Consider the following 15,709-nt stretch of genomic DNA (forward strand, 5'->3'; position numbering starts at 1 on the left):
AATTTACAACAATAACACTTTATAAAGAACTGTTCGAATTCAGGCAGAAGTTCAGCAACATGTTTTCATGTTTTTTCCCGCAGTCACTGAGCAGAACGGCGACATGACAAAGAAGCAGAAGCTGATTGGTCCTCTAGTGTGTGTATGAAGTGCTGATTGGCTCGCAGACAGAACCTTACAGAACTAAGTTAGAGTTTGACCGTGGAGATTGAAACACATCACATAATTTTGAGAAGTTGTAGAATAAGAATATGTGAATAACTCAATTTTGACAGAACCTTATAATTCCAGGAGGACGATATGACTGTACCTCTGTGGGCGGAGCATCTGAACCTGAACCCAAACTGGAGGCAGAAATGCAGAGCTCATGGGCAGATATTATAACAGACAGACAGATTTATTTACAGCAAGTCTCAAATAAGTTACACCCCGCTGGGATCTTTCAGCCTGCATTCAAAATCTAGTTCATAACAGTCCTTTATATGTGATTATGAAGTGTTACAGAGATACAACCAACCTGACCACACTTAACTTTTATCTGGCTTTTTTAAATCGTCCAAGTCGAACGAGAACGGCTGATCGTAACCCATCAGGTGGTTGTAGTCGTGGGGCAATTCAAAAAGCATCGGGTTTACAAGCATCGAGCGCTTTTTGGCATAGAAACTTGTGAACATCCTGCTCACGTCGGGGATTTTGACGTCACTCTGGTGAAACACAGTCTTTTTCTCCACCAGAAGCGCGCTGTACGTGACGGCCGTGTACATGTCCGTGTCTTTGTTGTGATACAAGCGCACCACGTAGCCTTTGGTGATCAGGTGGAGGAGCAGCGGAGTCAGAAAGGTGAAGAACCCGATGAAGCCGCAGAACGCCACCTTCATCGCTAAGCTGCTTACCCCGAGGCCCGTCTTCGTGAGGACGTAGGGCATCACGCACAAGCTGAACATGCTGGTGGAGTAGGAGAAAAACTTCACTCCTGCAATGAAAACACAAGCATGTTAAGCGGATTTGCTGGAATGAAGATGCAGCAGATATAAAGCAGTGCTGGTCGTTATTGATACAATCCAATAATTATGATTTTTCCAAATTTACAGTGCTCAAATGCAGTTTTGAGACACTTTGTTTTTTTAGAATCATTTAATTTGTTAACATGCTGTGGAACGTGCGCTATAACCATATTCATAAACACGCTCTTAAAAATAATGGCTCTTTCAGGGGTCTTTAGTAAAGATAATAGTCCTATATAGAACCATGAACACTGAAAGAACCCTTTTCATGATTAAATAGTTCTTCAGATTGATGGAGAATGTGCTGTGGATGGTTCTAAAGGGTTTGAAAAGGGTTCTATATAGCACCCAAAAGGGCTCTTCTTTTATTATGATGCTGAACCTGTAAAAGTAGAAGAATCCTTTTTGGTGCTAGAACCAACCTCAGCAAGGTCTCCATCAATCTGAAGAACGCTTTAAACATGCAAAGGGTTCTTTGAGTGTTCACGGTTCTATATAGAACCATTTTCTTTACTAAAGAACTCCTGAAGAGCCATCTCTTTTAAGTGTGTACATTATTTCTGCTATACTTACTAACTTATCAACAGTGTTCTAGAAGACATTCATCTGTTTCCCCATTTTACTTCAAAATGAATGTTGAGACATTAATCCAAATGCATACAAGTTCAACTAACAAGACTCTAAATGTAACATTCTGGAAGCGTTTTCAGTGAATTACAGACAGAATATTGAATTTCAGTTGGTAAATGTAGCTGCTATGGCTGGTTATTATAACTCTCAGAGGTTTAAGTAACGAATCACATTTACTCTCGTTGCTGTAATTGAGTACAGTTTTCCCTGTAACGGTACTTTTTGGAGTAGAATTAAATCAGTACTTTTACTCTACTTGAGTTCATTTTAATGAAATCCTTTTACTTCACTACTTTAATCTTCATAACGTCACAGAGTAAAAATAAACGATGAGCGTTTCAGCTCAGACACCAATACGAACGAAGTAAATTCGTTTAAATTTAAAAGATCCACCAATCAAAAAACAGCAGCTCCAGCAGGAAAAACACTACAGAGAGGTCCAGTTTAGTGGAGAAGGACAGAGGAGAACTGAACCAGCTCAGAGGAGGAACTGACCCTCCAAACGGTCATCTGTGTTCATTTAACATGAACTAAAGAAAACTGTGTTATTATCAGCGGCCGAACACGAAACCTGCTGAGATCCGCTCTCACAGCTCCACTCCAGCCGAGCTGATCCGAGCTGAACAGGTGCCGTGTTCACGGGTTTCTTCTTTCTTTTGTAATGCTTCTGTTTATTAAACTTAAAATCTGCTGCGTTTATTTTATCACAGGTGCCTCTCAGACACTTTAGTGAACAGGTGTCGCCCACAGCCTGCAGTTCGTCCGTTTACACAGCCTGGTTTAGCTGCTGTTTTGGAGATAAACGGTCGTTTACAGCTGTGAGACAAGAAATCTAAACTAAAACAGATTTTCATAAACTCTGCACGGTGATTCTGTCGCGCTGTCGACTGGCCTGATCTGATCCCTCGCTCCCTCCCTCCCTCTCTCTCGGTGTTCGTCTTTAACTGTGAGAGTCTGTGTAGCTGTTTGACTGTCTAATGCAGTAATAATGTCTGATCCTGTATGAAGTGATCAGCATGATTACCAGTGAAATATATTACAGTAAAAATCAAAGCTGGGTGATTTGCTGATGTTGCTGCTGATTTTTATGGTGTAAATGTTCTGAACAGATATCAGTGTAAATATACAGTGTGAAGGCTGTGAATGTGTTTACTGTCTGTAGAGGTTCACACCTATTAACGTAAGCTAGAGTCCAGGGAGCTGATGGGCAGCAGGACTCACTAAAATTACATTATTAATTAAGCAATCTGCTCATAATTTCGACTCAAACAGTAACAGCCTCTACACGTCTTTCAGGGAATACTTTAGTGGAAACAGATAAACTAGGATGTCTTATAAAATCATCTAACCATGAAATGCATACAGTTTAATGTAAACCTCATTCCTTACACAGCTCACAGAAAGATGTGTAAATATTCAGCACTGTGATCAGTCTCAGCTCTCAGAACTTCAGCTTTAGTGTTTTTCTGTACGGATTATATCCAATGATGTAGCCGAGTCAGCTCAGAAATATGTTCAACCGAGTTGACGTTGTTGAGAAACTAAAGAGTTTAGCTCTGTTGTTGGCCACTTGTTTAGCGTTTGTAGCGGGGTAGCCGAGCGCTCGTCACCAGACCGCTAAAAATAATCTGTTTTCTTTCTTAAATCATGACTATTACAAAAATGGCAGCTGTGCTTTTCAAGCTGATAAAAACAGCTCAGAAACTTTCTCCCACTGTCCCGAGACAGATTAGTGAAATGTTCCACTGTTTGCCGAGTGTTTGTCATGATCGGACCATAAGTGATAGTTTAAAACCACAGTTAACCACCCAGGAGCAAAATCAGCCTTCAAACGTGAAAGAAATCATGATTTGACATTTATCACGATATGTATCGATATCGAACGATATGAGTTTTGTTTATCGTGATAACGTTTTTAGTCATATCGCCCAGCTCTAACAATAACCAATGTATAAACCTCCTGCCATGGAAGCGCAACAGCAGCCTGTGCTGACTTTTCCCGTGGAGAAAAATACGCAGTATAGAAGAGAATGATGTGCACAAGGTGAACTGGATAAAACTGAATACTTTGGCCACTGTCTGTTTATTCTTTAATATTTCCTTGCAACAACAAAATATGCAGCTTTTTTTTTAAACGACAGTTTCTGGCTAACCAACACAACAACAGCCTCAGTTTGGACATTTCAGCAGCTGCAATATCAGTACTGCCAATCCTGCAATACCAATTAACCAACCATGTGCGGTGCAGCCCTAAAGGATACTTTTAGATTTGGGAATAAAATGTAAGCATAAAAAAGGGAAATACCGAGCACAGCTTTGCCCAGATTGCCAGAGTAGATCAGGACTCCATCCTCAGGGCTGACGGGCTGGGAGGAAAAGCATCGTCCGTAAGTATACGGCTGAACCTGTCAAGACAGACAAGGTGGTCAGAGAGCTCAAAGGACACAATAAGCATTTTGTGAATTGTTAACAGGCTCACTTGCATATTATATCCTCTCTGTGATATCAGTACAGAGAATATTAATATACGACTGCTATAACAGTTAACATACACTGTATTGAGCAGAACCAGATCCAGACTGTATCTTCAGCTACCAGCACAGTTATAGTTTGACCTTGAGTACACATTTTATCATATGCAGTCACTTGGATAAGCAGCAATATAGTGTCTGGATACAGCATCTGTTTGGGTGGACAAGGTGACCATGAGCTTCCGAACTACACTACACATCCAAATGTTTGTAGACACCAGCTCATCCAACCTGCTCTAAAATGAGGGGTATTAATAGTGAGTTTGTCCTCCTTTGCTGCAGTAACAGCTTCTACTCTTCTGGGGAGGCTTTACACTAGTCTGGGGTCGGCAACACATGTCTGTTTTACTGCCCTGTTGTGGCTCCACGGCTGAATCAGATTTGTAGGTAAAAATTAAATAATCCTCCTTTACAGTAAAATAAAGCTCTGCTGATCGTTCAACACAGTTTAACAGTAAATGGTCTTAAACTCTGGAGTTAATGTAGAACTGCTAATTCACCCTTTAACCCTGACAACAACAGTCCCGCCTAGCTAGCAGCTAAAGAAAAGGCAAAGAGAGAAATTTAAGACGAACACTGATAATTTGGAGATGAATGGACTTATTTACGTTTGTAATCACTGCAGCTGGTTTCCTGATACGTTTAATCTGCAACGAGAAACTGTCAAAAACGAAAAAGTCGTGAAGGTGAAGTCAGATTCTTGTTCAAAGTTTCCCGTTCCACCTTAAATGGTGTAGAAGTTACATTCCGGAATCTCAGAGACCATTTAAGGCGGAACGGGACAATTCGAACAAGGCGCTGGCGAATGAGAAGCGACTTCAGCCTCATAAAAATTAGAATGATAAGACACATTTTGCAATAAACCGTCCTACTTTTCAGGAAATGTTTCCTGCCAGAGATGTGGGAAAAGCGGCTATAGCAGAGCGAAAGCTTAAAGCAGAGCAAAGTAAGTCTGTGTTTTTGTTTATATTATTATTATTTTTTATCCTATACTAGTACATGAAATATATATGAGACATATTTACAGCCAAGATGACAAAAATGTTGTGGTTTGATTTTTGCAGAAATGCAGAAAGGAGACAAAATCATGACAAAACGTAAAAATCTGTATTAGATTAGGTTGTATTAGGTTTTCATGGTCAAAGACTAGGAAAATTCTCGTCTGATGACATCTTGAAGGCGGAAAAAGCTACAAGAACTCAAAGCAGATAAATGAGGGTGGTCTGTTTGAAATGCAGCTATCTAATCCAGAAGGATATACAGCCTGGTGGCTATAGTTTCTGCCAGGAAGCTGAAAACAACTTTGTATTTATAAGCTTCTACATCAGTGGATTTCTTTATGGCAGTGGGGAGATTCCCTATAGTTGTATGATGTTTTAGTAATGCATGCTGGGTATGAAAGAAGACTGATGGACAAAAATGCAGAAGGGACCCAGAAACATGCATTCTGTCACAAATATGAGGCTGAGAGACACAATGCTGCACTACACAATGTTAAATGAGGCGAGATCTTTCCAGATGGCAGAGAAAACTAAAGATTTTTTAATTACTTAAGACTTATAAGCAGTCATTCATACAGATCCCTTCATTCATAATGGGTAAAAAAAGAGTCTACTGCAAAAATCAAATGACTTTGGGAGCCACAACATTTCATGTCCACATATTCAAATAAATATGAGTTGCTTCCATCAAGATAATTTTCTGAAGACATTTTATTTGAAGATATTTGTCTTATAAGGGTCTTATAAGAAAATATAAGGGTGTTACACCCACTCTGCCCTCTAGATGGCATCAATTTGCTGTTCAGGGAGCACTGTTCACTACATCCCAGCCTCTGGGTTTTAACTTGGCATATGAATTAAGGGGAAAGATATAGTTTGGTCCGTTCACAAAGTAACTACATTAATGAAGATGTTTTGCTGTTCTAAGCTCTAAAGCCTCTCAGAATTAGGAAATGTCTGGATCTTCTTTTTTGACAGACACGCACTTTGCATGCATCCACCTGTAGCCATGAAGATGTCCAGAAAGCTACAGCTGCTACTGAATAAATACCAAAGCAGTGGCTATATTTGCGTGACCCTTCTGCTGAAACGGCCTGTGGTGTTTTAAAACGTGTGAAATGGTGCTCTGATACATCACATCTGTTGGCGAGCACTGAAACGTGTTTGCATTTGTGACAGAGTTCAAAATAAAGTGCTATACAGTGGTCAGTTTCCTTTAGAATAGTCCAATCATGGTTACACACCTGCCATCACCCCTCAAAAATGGACAACGGACAAATGGCTTGGGGAGATAACAGTGAATGGAATCCTGCCTGAATGGCGTATTGGTGCCCTCTACAGGGTGAAGTTGGGACTACTCTTAAGTTTTCTCTATGTATCTCAAGATAAATATCCCAGGATAATTTTCTCAGGATAATTATCTCGGAATATACGATCTTGAGATAATATTTATGAGTCCTGAGATTTTTTTTTCCACCATTTCAAAAACTCACCATGTCCTCTTGTGGGCACCGTACATTTATACTACAGGTGGGCGATATAGCAAAAACGTCATATCACGATACATGATGTGTCTCTATGTATATTTCGGGAAAGGCAAAGTATGAAAAATGCTATAAAAACTATGAATACAATGATTTATATTCAACATTTCACACCCTGCATTGTACTAAATCCAATCACAGGACCAATAATGGTCTCTTTGTCAGCAAACATGCAGTGGGGAAGTGTTTTCAAGCACTGACGATTTCCACAACATACTCAGAAAAGAATATTGTGACATAATTCATCACGATAACCATAAATACTGTCCAACTGTCCAGCCCTAATTCATACGAACAACCCCGAAATCCTTATAAGCAAAGGAAGATTCTGGTAAATTGAAAACTTTGGACATTTTGGATCACTTAGCAGAAGCAGTAGAAAGTAAAACATGCATGCAGACACACCCTGCGGAGTCCTGCTGGTGACATCCCGTATAAATAGAATGAATGTGTGTACTTAGCAAGGTGTGGGAACGGTATAATTAAGTCGTGGCAACAGCTTAGTGAGGCATGGGAACGAGATCATGCCTTATTAAACTGTCAAGGCTTAATCATCTCATTCCCACGCCTTACTAAGTCGTGGCCATGCATTAGGATCTCGTTCCCACGCCTTATTAAGTTGTGGCCACGACTTAATTATATCCTTCTCATGCATTAGTTTTATATATGCGGGGTGTCACCAGCAGTACTACGGAGCCCCGCTGGTGACATCCTGTATAAATAAAAATAATGTGTGGCCACGCCTTATTAACGCGTGGGAACGAGATCCTAATGCGTGGCCACGACTTAGTAAGGCGTGGGAACGAGATCCTAATGCGTGGCCACGACTTAGTAAGCCGTGATCTCGTGGCCACAACTTAATCATCTCATTCCCATGCCTTACTAAGTCGTGGCCACGCATTATTTTTATTTATACAGGATGTCACCAGTGGGGCACCGTAGTTTAACACGTTTATGTTCCACAAGTGCTCACCTTGTTCACTCCGGCCTTTGAAAACGTCCTTCGGAGTGCATTGAGTAAAAGCTCCCTGTTCAGGTGGAGGGAACAGGTGAGAGATTTGACCTTACTCTGCTGGGTTTCGTTCAGCAGGTGAACCCCTCTGCAGTGGACGGTCCTCCACATACGATGAGGCTTTCTCGAGATGTATCTCAGTCCTGGTAAAACACTTATCTGATACATTTTTTGCTCTTTTCCAACCAGCCAGTACGCGAACGTGATCTCAAGTAACCACCATGTGAATCCGGAGCAGCGCAGCGCCAGCATCGTTTTTGAGAAAGCGCGCCGCCATCAGTGTGGAGGAGAGTGAAGAAACGGTGTTAAACGACAGAATTTCTGACACTCGTTACAAAAATGAAACACATTAAACTGCATATTCAAAAATATGAATGTGTCACTCGTAATTCTCTATGCACACGAGGCGCAGCGACACGGTTATTACCCCTACAAAATATTTTTATATGAAAATTACGGTTTAAAAGTCCATCTCCTGAAGACTTTTATTTTGAAGGCCCCTTAGCAGTAGCCGTTTTACTCAATCGACTCCAGTTTCAGATTCGCTGGGGTTTTTTTTAGCAGTACGGTTTGCCTCGGCGAAAATCGGCGGAACGGAAGGTAAATACAAATAATATAAACTGGATTTACGTCTTTTTAAGTGTTTTTCTCAGTGCTGAGAAATATTTATAAAGAGTTTTCTTGTAAAACTTGCCTTGTTAGCCAGTGAGTCAGCTAGCCGCCACGCCAGCCTTTATCTAGGCTAAAAGGCTAACAGTGGCGAAAGCGCGTTAAATAGAGCTTTATAATTAATAATGGTCATTAATAAAGAGATTATTAGCTATAATTAATCAGTAAGGATATGTTTAGAGCAGCCTTGGATAACATGTTGACATGTTGAGGTAAATTAGGATATTAGCCCTGCTTTAGGAGAAGTCCTGGTTTGCTCAACACTTCATGTATTGTTGTAATTTTGTCTGTATTTTCAGAGAAAGAAGAGCTGAAATAAGAAGATGGGTAAGGAATAAACTCACTTCTCTGCTTTTCCACACGTGCTAAGGGTTTGTGTCTTAATCAGGAGTGCTAGCCAACATAACAGAGGGTCAGCTATCTATATTCTTGGACATCCCTGATTTATGGCAGTACATTAACTGTATTGTTTATCGTAGTAACAGACCAATTTGGTATTTTAAATGTGAATACAGATAAAACACTCAGCAAAAATGGTTTTGTGTAGTACCAGATAAGGTTCTGTTTTGGAATCCTGCCTGAATGGCATATTGGTGAACCATTGCTAAAGAACCCTTGAACTACATTTGAAGGGCGTATTTAGAGGTGGACGATATGGCAAAATATAATATCATGATACTTTTCACAAGGTTTTTAACGAAACAAGTTGTCACGATATTTTATTTTTCTGACATCTGATAACTAGCAACAGACAAAGAAGTGCTACAATATAAAATACTATAAAAACTATGAATCCTGTGATTTGTATTCAACATTGCACACACTGTGCTGCATTAAATCCAATTAAACAAGATCAGTTATGCAATTTTTTTAATAGAACAAGCAACTGAGAAGTGTTTAAGCATTGACAATGCCCATGATTTGCTCAGAAAAGCATATAGGTGACATTATGATGCAGTTTATGATAAACATTGCTATATTGTCCAGCTTTTTGTGTGTATTTAACACTGAGTAGTTAGTTAGTTTTTTCTCTTTCTCAATTTGCTCTTTCCCTTCAAACTGAAGTGAGCCAGAACTTTGTAAAAGTGTCCCGTTTATTCCTTTGAAGCAAAATGAACACTTCTGTCCTGCGGTCATAAAAGTCTTATCATGCGTTCGTCCACAGACGTTAAGGGAAATGTGAGAGAGCATTAACAGAAAGTCTGTTAATCACTTAAGTGTGTTAATTTTTTAGCATTAAATTATATAAAATATCAATTTAAAGTCTGTTCTTAGCCTACAAAATGTATTTCCTGAACATTTGGGTTTTTTATTTAACATGTAAGTAATTAATCATTTTTGGAAGTTGGTGAATGGTCAGTTAATGCATAACATGTAGTCTAAGTCAGTGATTTCTAGTAAAAACATTTTTACTCATTGGATTTAAGCTAACGTCTAGTTCTTGGGCTATAATTTGTAATAACATGACAAATCCTAAACTTTGCTGCAGAATATAGTAACAGGTATTTTTCATCATAGTATTAAAATTCAAGTCACCTTCTATTCTTTGGCCTGATTACCAAAAACCGATTACTCAATTAATTGTCCAAATAATTGGCGCATTGCTTGATTTTCTAGTCTAATTGATATTGACAGTCCTTAATATGTTCATGAGTTTGAAATGTGTGGATTGTTTTCAGACTGTGAAGAGAAGACATACGGTGGCTGCGAAGGGCCGGATGCCATGTATGTGAAGCTGATCTCCTCTGATGGTCATGAGTTCATTGTGAAGAGAGAACATGCTCTGACTTCAGGAACCATCAAAGCTATGTTAAGCGGCCCAGGTGAGTAACGTCTGATAAAAGACTAACGGACATTTGGACAGGCCTATTGTGACAAATGTCTTTAAATTGATTAGATATTTATCACTTTTCTCTGATTATTTTTAATTAATATTTTGAAAATAGGATTCAGTACAGAATTTACAGGTTTTAACATCATTAGGTTTAACAAAGTCAGATAACTAAAAGTGCTGATTTAAGCCCCCACAAAATTATGAAGATATTCTTCATTATTTAAACCTGTACTGCTACAGTATTGTCTTTGTTAGGTTGGGTTGGGCGTTGTAACAGTAATAACATATACAACGGTATTTAAAAATGATGACTTTAAAATTGTGATGTGTCAGATTTCTATTATTTGAATGACTAAATACATTCCACTCATTTATATTTAAGAGGTACTGATTGTTGATGTGGGAGGTCTGATAGGTGCCGTGATAAAAAGTGGGGAAAATCAGAGTCAGGAAAAACTCATCGATATAGTGGTTTATTGATGGCTACACACAACACAGAACACGTTTGATTTCAGCTTTTACTCTGAAAGCTGTGACGCACCAAATGCAACACAGATAAACGACACAGAAATCAAAAATGTAAAATATTAGGACAGAAGATGCTCATCAAAACTATACACTGTTAGAAATAAAGGTTTTGTGCAGGTACATTTTTCGTTCATCAAGGTACAAACAGTGTAAATGTACCTTAAATACATTTTTCCATGTAAAAAGTTCGTATTTGTACCTTTTTCATAAGCTAATGTTTTAAAACAACAATAAAAAGCCTGGAGACGAGACGGGGTGTGTGGAGTCAGTACATCTTAGAAAATATCATTTCAGTGGATTATGGTTCAGTTATGTTCCCTGACTAAAGATACTGAGATGTACCCTTGAGGGGGCACCACACCAGTGACAAGAGGGGTTCACAGTTTAGACCTTTATTTCTGAGAGTGTACACACCGTATGCGATACAAAGTAAGAAAACCAAAAAGATCTCCTTTGCTTCTCACAAAATGAGCAGACTGTGTCACTGTGCCTCTTGCTTTCCCCTTTTGAAAAGTAAAAGTTTCTCCACCTCATTCAGGAACTACAAATTTGAGTGCTTTTGCACTCAGCTAAACACAGTTCAGTCTGAGCTGCTTTTGGAGATGCAGCTCCAAACAAGACAAGGTACGAAACAAGCGGGTCGAATGTCTTCAAGGGCAGGCAAGACGTCCTTCGCTTCTCTCAGAATGAGAAACTGTGGGCAGGCTGCTTTTCATTTTGGAAAAGTGAAAGTAGCACAGAGAGCATTAGTGCATAATTCAGCAGCTGAAACTTCGAGTTCTTCCACATGTAACTCGGATGTTTGTAGGAGATTTTAATCCTTGTGACTTGGAAAAGTTCCAGTTGCTGGAGAACAGGTTCAATTTCGGCTTTCTGCCATTCCAGCACAAGTCATTCTCAGACATTAGCTTTAATCATCTGCACTTGGTCAGAACCAAACCTGTACTGTGGTGTGTGGCACAGTTTGGGTCTGTAGCCTGTTTACTAAGTTAGCCAATCAAGCCTACAGATCCAAACACTATGGAAGAGGTTTAATTTCGCCTTTCTGTACCTTCAGCACCGGTTGCTCGATATCACTCCCTCATATTTTAATCATCAGCACAAACTTGTGTTGGTGCTTAATTAGCCAGAATCGACCATGTTGTGTTGTGAGTAGAGCTGCTATCCTGGTAGCTAAGCTAATCACCAGTTCCTCTCTCTTAGTTAGCAGGGCTGTATAACATTGTAGCAGTTGTTAATCAGATGGTTTGACTTTTTTAAAATGAAGATGAGGTTTAAAAATCTTGCACCGTAATACCTGACTTGAACGTCTGTCTCATTACAGGTCAGTTTGCCGAAAATGAAACGAACGAAGTGAATTTCAGAGAGATTCCTTCTCACGTCCTCTCTAAAGTCTGCATGTATTTCACCTACAAAGTACGATACACCAACAGCTCCACAGAAATCCCGGAATTCCCCATTGCTCCAGAGATAGCCCTGGAACTCCTGATGGCTGCAAACTTCTTGGATTGTTAAACACATGCATGCAGAAATCTCTGGAAATCTATTTATTTTGCTTCCCTACATTGCTCGATTTTTGTTAACAAAAGGAACAAATAATGTGAAAATGGCATAAGGATTTGTTGTTATGCTTTTTTTAATCTTACTGTTCACTACAAGAATAGACTCTTTTTTTCCCCCTCAGAATACTTTCTGTAATTAGTAATGCATAATTACAAATGACAACAAATATAAAGAAACCATAGTTATCTTCTCATGTACACTCACGATAATAACCTTATATGAACATTTTCCCCACATAAAGCCTTCCTACAAATATGCTGGATGTTGTAATTTTTTGCTTCTTTTTTATTCGTTAATAATTTCGTTGCCTGTTATTCTTGACTCTGCACTGCTCTACAAATGCCATGATAGTGTTGGTTTATAATCAAAGTTTATTCTCAAGAAAAATGTTCAGCCCTGAGATGTTACTGGTGTAAATAAGTAAATTGTGGTAGGAAGAGGTTAGCCATGCAACTGTTTCTTGTGAACTTTTTTCATATTTTCAGAAAGTATTAAACAATTAAATCTTGTGTTTTTTTTTTTTTTTTTTTATCACTGAAAAAGCTCATTGTCCAGTGCCAAGATGGAGAATGCAACAATGTAAACAAAACAGCTTGATCATTACAATATAATCTGATCAGAATTCTGACTATGCTCGCCTCTTGGCCAATTCTTCTTTACATAAGAGATTATTTTTGGGAAAATACTATTTCTCTGCTTACAGCGTGTGGCACTGTTTAACTATCAGGCCTTTTCAAAGCCTTTAGGCCAATTAATATGGATTCTATGTGGAATCATATATTTTAAATTAGTGTGATTCATCAGTAATCAACATTTGCATAAGTAGTGCCTTTCAGCTACATCGCTAACATTTTTCTCATTGTTTCGGTACAAATGACGTGTAGCTATCTCAACATACACAGTGTGTCGGGACGAACAGCTATTTTCTTCCTTGCCCAAAACCCAGACATATGATGTTTTTTAAAATCTGAACTATTCTGTGCTGTAGTTTTGTTCTAATTATTGTCTTAATCACTTACAAAAATAAACAACAATAAAATAAACAAAAACAAAAAGGTTATTCAATCAAAAGTAACAGAAAGTAGAATAAAAGACTTCAGCCGCTGAGTTCTTGTGGAAGGGAGAAAAAGGCTTCTTCTTTGTTTCAGCATCAGGTGGCACAGGGTCTCGAGAGACCCCAACTGCGCCAAATGCAGTGTTCCAAACAACAGTTTATACCATTTATGTGGGGTAATGTGATATCCCTGCCTTACTTCTCAGATTCTGATATTAGCTCATTCTCTAATAGGTGCATCTCTTCGTCCATCAGTTTGGCCATCGCATGATGAGCTCACTCCTCAAAACTTCAACAGGTTTCTACCAGCCTGCTCTACCTTTCAAGGTCAACTTGCCCCTCTCTTCACTGGGTCAGTAGGTACACACAGGCCTCTCTGTGACCCCAGACAGACTAAGGCCGACCCTTTGTGAAAGAATTAATATTCTCTGTTAGGCAATACTTCCTATTTGGTTATTGATTACAGCATTTAATCTATTTGATTACTGATTAAGGGAATATTTATTCAAAACCTCCGTCAGTATGGCCAAAAGTATGTGGACGCTCCTCCTTGTTACTGAGTTCAGGAGTATAACTATATAGTCATGCAATCTCCATAGACAAACACTGGCAGTAGAATGAGTCGTACTGATGAGCTCAGTGACTTTAAACACAGCACTGTCATGGGAGGCCACTTTGGCCACAAGTCAGTATGAAATTTCTGCCCTGCTAGATCTGCCCGTCAACTGTAAGTGCTATTATTGTGAAAAAGGAACCAACAAAACCACAAAGAATTCTGGGAAGTTCAACACTTACTAAACGTTGCATTGAGTTTATGAAATTCACCCTAAAAACATCAGTCAGAAAGGCACTTTAACTATTAGAGTCTGTTTCATTTTTGTCCATATAAAACTGTATAACAGTATTATCTCTTGTCTGCATTGTAGAACCTTAAAGGGGAATTCAACAGAGGTTTCAAAAGTCCTGCATAATTAAATGGTCAAGAAGTAAAATCATTCAAAGTCAGTGTGGCTTGATGCAACTGCTTCATATTAAAGAAACTTACAGAATTGTTCACAGTGGTGGTGACAGGAAGGCGTTTCTCAGAGAAATGGTTGCAGATACACTGCCTGGTATCTCAAACTTTGGTTTACGATAGTTCATAAGGTTTAGAACATATACTATACTGACTAAAGTATTGGGACACACCTCTTAATAATTGAATTCAGGTGCTTTTATTCAGTCCCATTGCCACGGGTGTACAAAATCAAGCACCTAGCCATGCAGTCTGCCTTTACAAACATCTGTGAAAGAATGGGTCGTTCTAAAGAGCTCACTGAATTTGAGGGTGGTGCTGTAATAGGACGCCACTGTTGCAACAAGTCAGTTCCCAAAATTTCTTCCCTCCTAGATTTTCAACTGTGAGTCAGCTGTGTGTGATATTGTAAAGTGGAAGTGTTTAGGAACCACAGCAACTCAGCCACGAAGTGTCAGACCATGTAAAATTAGAGAGGTGGGTCACTGAGTGCTGAGGCAAGTCCCCAAACCTCCTCTGGCATCAACACCAGCACAAAATCTGAGCACCGGGAGCTTCATGGCATGAGTTTCAATGGCCGAGCAGCTGCATGCAAGCCTTACATCACCAAGCACAATGCCAAGCGTTGGATGGAGTGGAGTAAAGCGCCGCCACTGGACTCTGGAGCAGTGGAAACGTATTCTGTGGAGCGATGAATCAGCTTCTCTATCTGTCAGTCTGATGGACGAGTCTGGGTTTGGCGAATGCCAGGAGAACGTTACCTGCCTGACTGCACTGTGCCAGCTGTAGAGTTTGGTGGAGGAGGGATGATGATATGGGGTTGTTTTTCAGGGGTTGGTCTAGAACCCTCAGTTCCAGTGAAGGGAAATCTCAATGCTTCAGCACCAAGACATTTTGGACAATTGTACGTTTACATCTCTGTGGGACAGTTTGGGGAAGAACCTTTCCTGTTCCAGCATGACTGAGCCCCAGAGCACAAAGCAGCTCCATAAAGCCTGACTGGGTGAGTTTGGTGTGGAAGAACTTGACTGACCCTCACAGAGCCCTGACCTCAACACCTTTGGGATGAACTAGAACAGAGATTGTGATCCAGGCCCTCTCGTCCATCAGTGTCTGACCTCACAAATGCTCTTCTGGATGAATGGGCAGAAATTCCCACAGACACTCTCCAACATCTTGTAGAAGCTTCCCAGAAGAGTGGAAGCTGTTAGAGCTGCAAAGGGGGACCAACTCCATGTTAATGCCTCTGGATTTAGAATGGGATTCATAAAAGCTCCTGTAGGTGTGATGAGTAGGTGTCCCAATACTTTTGTCCATATAGTGT

The 15,709-nt window shown here is 39.6% G+C and overlaps 2 protein-coding genes across 2 annotated transcripts; one reads left to right on the plus strand and one right to left on the minus strand.

Moving 5' to 3' along the window:
- Positions 1-378: 378 nt before the first annotated feature.
- On the minus strand, positions 379-7,989 carry tmem70 (transmembrane protein 70). Its single transcript, XM_036556354.1, has 3 exons — positions 7,684-7,989; positions 3,940-4,039; positions 379-973 (listed from the first exon to the last, which is right to left on the minus strand). Exons 1-3 carry the CDS (start codon positions 7,972-7,974, stop codon positions 528-530), a joined length of 837 nt encoding a protein of 278 aa, XP_036412247.1. The 5' UTR covers positions 7,975-7,989; the 3' UTR covers positions 379-527.
- A 217-nt stretch (positions 7,990-8,206) lies between these two features.
- elocb (elongin C paralog b) lies at positions 8,207-12,573 on the plus strand. The gene is made up of 4 exons (XM_036556355.1): positions 8,207-8,322; positions 8,691-8,718; positions 10,071-10,214; positions 12,078-12,573. Exons 2-4 carry the CDS (start codon positions 8,715-8,717, stop codon positions 12,266-12,268), a joined length of 339 nt encoding a protein of 112 aa, XP_036412248.1. The 5' UTR covers positions 8,207-8,322; positions 8,691-8,714; the 3' UTR covers positions 12,269-12,573.
- The last annotated feature ends 3,136 nt before the right edge of the window (positions 12,574-15,709 follow it).

The sequence above is a fragment of the Colossoma macropomum genome, unplaced genomic scaffold (assembly GCF_904425465.1).
Source record: "Colossoma macropomum unplaced genomic scaffold, Colossoma_macropomum, whole genome shotgun sequence".
NCBI lineage: Eukaryota > Metazoa > Chordata > Actinopteri > Characiformes > Serrasalmidae > Colossoma > Colossoma macropomum.